General features: G+C 37.0%; 1 protein-coding gene across 1 annotated transcript; it reads left to right on the top strand.

The window, feature by feature from the left end:
- Window positions 1-417: 417 nt before the first annotated feature.
- BESB_042350 (uncharacterized protein) lies at window positions 418-1077 on the top strand (the record flags this gene model as incomplete). Its single annotated transcript, XM_029362717.1, has 2 exons — window positions 418-436; window positions 596-1077. 2 exons carry the CDS (start codon window positions 418-420, stop codon window positions 1075-1077), a joined length of 501 nt encoding a protein of 166 aa, XP_029214641.1.
- Between the last annotated feature and the right edge of the window lie 343 nt (window positions 1078-1420).

Raw genomic sequence — 1420 nt, 5'->3', positions numbered from 1 at the left:
TACACGGATCGGATTCTTGTTGGCCTGGCACCTGTTTAGTAACTGGATGAACGCTTTTTACGCCTGGTATGCATGGATAATACTCGACTCTTCTATAGTTTAACCGCTACTGCTGGGACTGTATATTATGTACTTACGGTAGTACTATCAAGCCTCTTCTTCCAAATAGATTTCATGGAAAACCTAAAATTCGCATGTTTGATTGACATTTAGCCGCTAATATACAATCATCCAAGATATATTTATCTATCGCAGGTTCGGTCTAATGTCCCGTTATACTATATAGATCACATGGCTTCTGGTACTTTGAGATCATGCTAACGGCGAGAAGGGAAGTGTGTTTCAAAGAAAAGGGATGTTTAGCCGGGAAGTTAGCGTCTAAAATATATAACCGATAGTCTCAACTTAGATGCACAGATGGACATAATTAATCCTTGTACGGTTTGTACCTACTTGACTCCTCAGTTTAAGTTAAGGAGTCCTTTGTTTACAGCTTGTACCGTTACTTTCAGGAGCATACCGTTAAATTCGATGATCTTTATGTGTTCACTCAAATCGAATAAACAAAGACATTATAGTTCCTAGAATACTGAAGATGACTCCGGTTATGAGATACAGACAACCAAGTTCTTTATGATTGCAGTACACCACCACCCCACTGGACTGCTTAAGACAGCTAAAAGTGTTGGATTTCAATATCCTACTACATTAAGATTATTCCACATCGGTTATGTTCTAGGCGTAATATATGGATTCTTGTTCTCACTCATCTTAACAGCGAGAGAAAACTACTACTCAGATGCTAGTCTAATCAGTAGCATCGTACTTGGAGTTATCATCTCTGAGACAGGATTATTTATCAGCTTTTTCTGGGGAGTATATACTACGAGTTGGACTACTGGTTTAGATCTTGAAGGTCTTTGTTTACCGGATCCAAGTTCTCTTGTGCTTTTCATGACCATCATGTTAAGTGCATTAAGTATAGTGGTATCCAGCGTATATTTGAAAAACCAACATTTGTATACAAGCTGTACGAATATCATGACATTCACTTTGGTAGTCGCCTTCTTAATGTAGTCTGTACGGAATACTTAGGACTATCTCTTTATATTAATGATAATGCATTTGGTAATGGACTTTTCATCTTAACTGGTATACATTTTAGCCATGTTATTGTTGGAGCTATCCTTGTATTCTTCACTCAAAGTATCTATAGTTCTTTAGTTACTTACATGCCTACAAGCTCTATAATGCTAAGCAAATCTAAAGGTATGTTATGCAAGATCTTTACAGAACCATTCACTATTTTATATCTACACTTTGTAGAAACCATGTGGATATTAATCCACATTACATTCTATCTCTAAATCATATAACGGTCGTAAGGTACGCCGGGGATAACAGGTCAGATAATATTGGA

This window comes from Besnoitia besnoiti, assembly GCF_002563875.1.
Source record: "Besnoitia besnoiti strain Bb-Ger1 chromosome Unknown contig00210, whole genome shotgun sequence".
NCBI classification, from domain to species: Eukaryota; Apicomplexa; class Conoidasida; order Eucoccidiorida; family Sarcocystidae; genus Besnoitia; species Besnoitia besnoiti.
The sequence above is the reverse complement of the archived record's forward strand: the minus strand, read 5'-3'. Positions and strand labels throughout refer to the sequence as shown.